Source organism: Octopus bimaculoides, chromosome 9, assembly GCF_001194135.2.
Source record: "Octopus bimaculoides isolate UCB-OBI-ISO-001 chromosome 9, ASM119413v2, whole genome shotgun sequence".
NCBI classification, from domain to species: domain Eukaryota; kingdom Metazoa; phylum Mollusca; class Cephalopoda; order Octopoda; family Octopodidae; genus Octopus; species Octopus bimaculoides.
In genome coordinates, this window is record NC_068989.1 from 85437974 (window position 1) to 85440888 (window position 2915).

Below are 2915 nucleotides of genomic sequence, written 5' to 3' on the forward strand. Positions count from 1 at the left end.
TATATATATATATATATATATATATGCATAGTGCATGAGAGAGAGAGATCTAGTAAGCATGTGTAGTATATAAAAGAGGACGTGTGTATGCATACACACGTACATGACAGTGATAGGAACTGACTCATACTGTGACAATCCATGCTAATGTGTATTGGGTGGAGACATATTTGAGATAGAACTTTATAGCTGCAGCTCTTCCTGTTACCAACCTTTCAAGGAAAGGATGATTTTATGCCATAAAACCATTTCTCATCACCAGTCACTATTCGGTCCAAAAAAAGACTCATTCATGAGACATGACAGCAAAGAAGAGCACACGTTCACTCTCTGCACGCGATTAGACTCGGAAACCCATTGACCGAATTTGACTCGGAAAACCATTTAATCCAATTAGACTTGAAAACCCATTGACCCAATTTGCTGACTTTCTGATGGCACACAGATGTTGACGAATGGTTGAATAACGAAATCCAAGCTAATTCCTCAACTGTTACAATGGAATTTTGTTCCACCAGGGTTTGCAGGACGTCCTCATCAAGCTCTAAGGATCTTCCAGGACAAGGGTCATCTTCTAGGCTGTAGTTTCTGGCTCAGAATTTCTAAAACAACTGTTGACACTGGCTTACACTTATTGTCCGATCCCCATATACTGCATTAATATTCCTCGCACTTTCCATTGCATTGTTGCTTTTATTGAACTCATAAAGCAAAATATGTTGAATATGCTGCTTTGTCACTTCTATTATAGCTTTGAAAAAATAACAATTAAAATCGAACTGCACTCTTCAAAACTTGCACTAAGAATAAGCATAAGGTAAAATTACTACCAGCTTTTACAGCAAATTGATGCAGGTAGTTTATCCTGTCCCTCTCTAACTTTTAGTTCATGCAATTGAAAAAAACGCATTATTTATGGGATGACCCAATACACACACACAATACAAAAATGAACAAACTGGAATTAAACTAACCTTTATTTCACGTGTTCCCTCCTCCGATGAATCGTCGCTTCCCCGTCGGCTGTTTGCATGTCTCATGGTGTTCTGTTATTGATAAACAGTATTACGGTTAGATGGTGAGTGAAGACACTTATAAAACACTACAGGACAAATGCTTGTGTTTATTACAACCGACGTGCACAATCATCCTGGTCACTCACTGATTAGGCATTCCTTTCATAATAATTACTATCAGCATAAAGCTAAAACAAGCACAGAGATAACAAATTATAGTAGTCATTAACGGAAATAAACACCTCAATGATGACAAACAAATGTTATGGGTGTAACATTACAATACTGATAATAATATCTACACCATTCGCACCGGTTCTGCTTCCAATAAACAGGTAGCAACACTGGTAATGTCACATCATAATGAAATGTGAAGGCCTAGAAATGATTATGGATTTGAGAAAGCAAACTGCAAATCATCACTGTCATTACCAGCATCGTTGTTTAACATTCATTTTTGTTCACTGGCATGGGTTGGACATTTTGACAGGAGTTGGTGAACAAGATGACTACACCATTTGTCACACACACACACACACACACACACACACACACACACACACACACACACACACGTTTAAGTCAAGGAAAGAAAAAGAACTAAATGTAAACAGTAATGTTCAGTTTCATCCAATGGAAAAGAGTGGTCATTCTAGGAAGAAAGATCACTTACTGCACACACACACACACACACACACGCAGATACATACCTTTGGTATATCATTAGACAGTTCGTATAGCCGATCTTGTTTCTCTTCATTCTGTGGAATAAAAAGAAAGGTAGGTGAAAAGCTAAAGAGAAAATGGTTGAGTTGTGTTGTGTTGGAAGGAAATCAATGTCAAAATATTTGGAATGGGTGTCGACACGTAGCCCCAGGTCAATTTTGATCCAGCAGACCTACGATCAAAGAAATTCCAGCCATGACCATCTTGTCTTATTCAGACAGTCTATCTAGAACTACACTATCTAATGTAGCCTTCCCGTTTTCTAAAAACAAAACAAAACAAAAAAACAGTAGACTGTGATATGAAGGATATATGGCTGTTGTTTCTAACAGATTGAGATGACCTCCAACCCCACCCCATAAAAGCTTCTTTACTGATTTGTAACATTTGGAGCTTCTAATTTCTGGGCAGGAGATGTTTGAACGATGGAGGGTGGCAGGCTTCCAAAGGTAGTTTTCAATGCTGAACTGTGTCAGGGCAGGCAGAACCGTAGTGGCCAGAGGTTACAATACAGGGATGTGCTGAAGAGACATATGAAGAACTCTGGCATTTCCCCATACAACTGGGAGAAAGGCTCTGTGGAGTGACGAATAGCACCGATTGCTGAAACTCATAATTCCAGCCATTCAGGAGAAACAAGAGAGAGAATGCAAAAGAACACATGAGATGCGTAAATTCTTCATTGCATCAAGTAGCTTCACCTGCAACATTGCTGCTACAGATCAAAACCAGGCCTTGTGGTCCACATGTGAGTGCCAGAGATGAATACTGAACAAGAAGGGTCAACATTCACCTACAACATACAGCTGAAGAAAAAGAAGGATATTATTAATATATCCAGGCGCAGGAGTGACTGTGTGGTAAGTAGCTTGCTTACCAGCCACATGGTCCCGGGTTCATTCCCACTGCATGGCACCTTGGGCAAGTGTCTTCTACTATAGCCTCGGGCCGACCAAAGCCTTGTGAGTGGATTTGGAAGACGGAAACTGAAAGAAGCCCGTCGTATATATGTATGTGTGTGTATGTGTATATGTTTGTGTGTCTGTGTTTGACCCCCAACATCGCTTGACAACCGATGCTGTGTGTTTACATTCCCTGTAACTTAGCAGTTCGGCAAAAGAGACCGATAGAATAAGTACTAGGCTTCCAAAGAATAAGTCCTGGGGTTGATTT

General features: G+C 39.9%; 1 protein-coding gene across 1 annotated transcript in view; it reads right to left on the reverse strand.

Moving 5' to 3' along the window:
• Positions 1-2915, reverse strand: part of LOC106869544 (leucine-rich repeat flightless-interacting protein 2) — a 199009-nt gene that overhangs the window by 65667 nt on the left and 130427 nt on the right. The window contains exons 3-4 of the mRNA XM_052970940.1: positions 1727-1777; positions 975-1046 (exon numbers count right to left, since the gene is read on the reverse strand). Coding sequence (XP_052826900.1) covers positions 975-1046; positions 1727-1777 — 123 coding nt within the window. The remainder of the gene's footprint in view (positions 1-974; positions 1047-1726; positions 1778-2915) is intronic.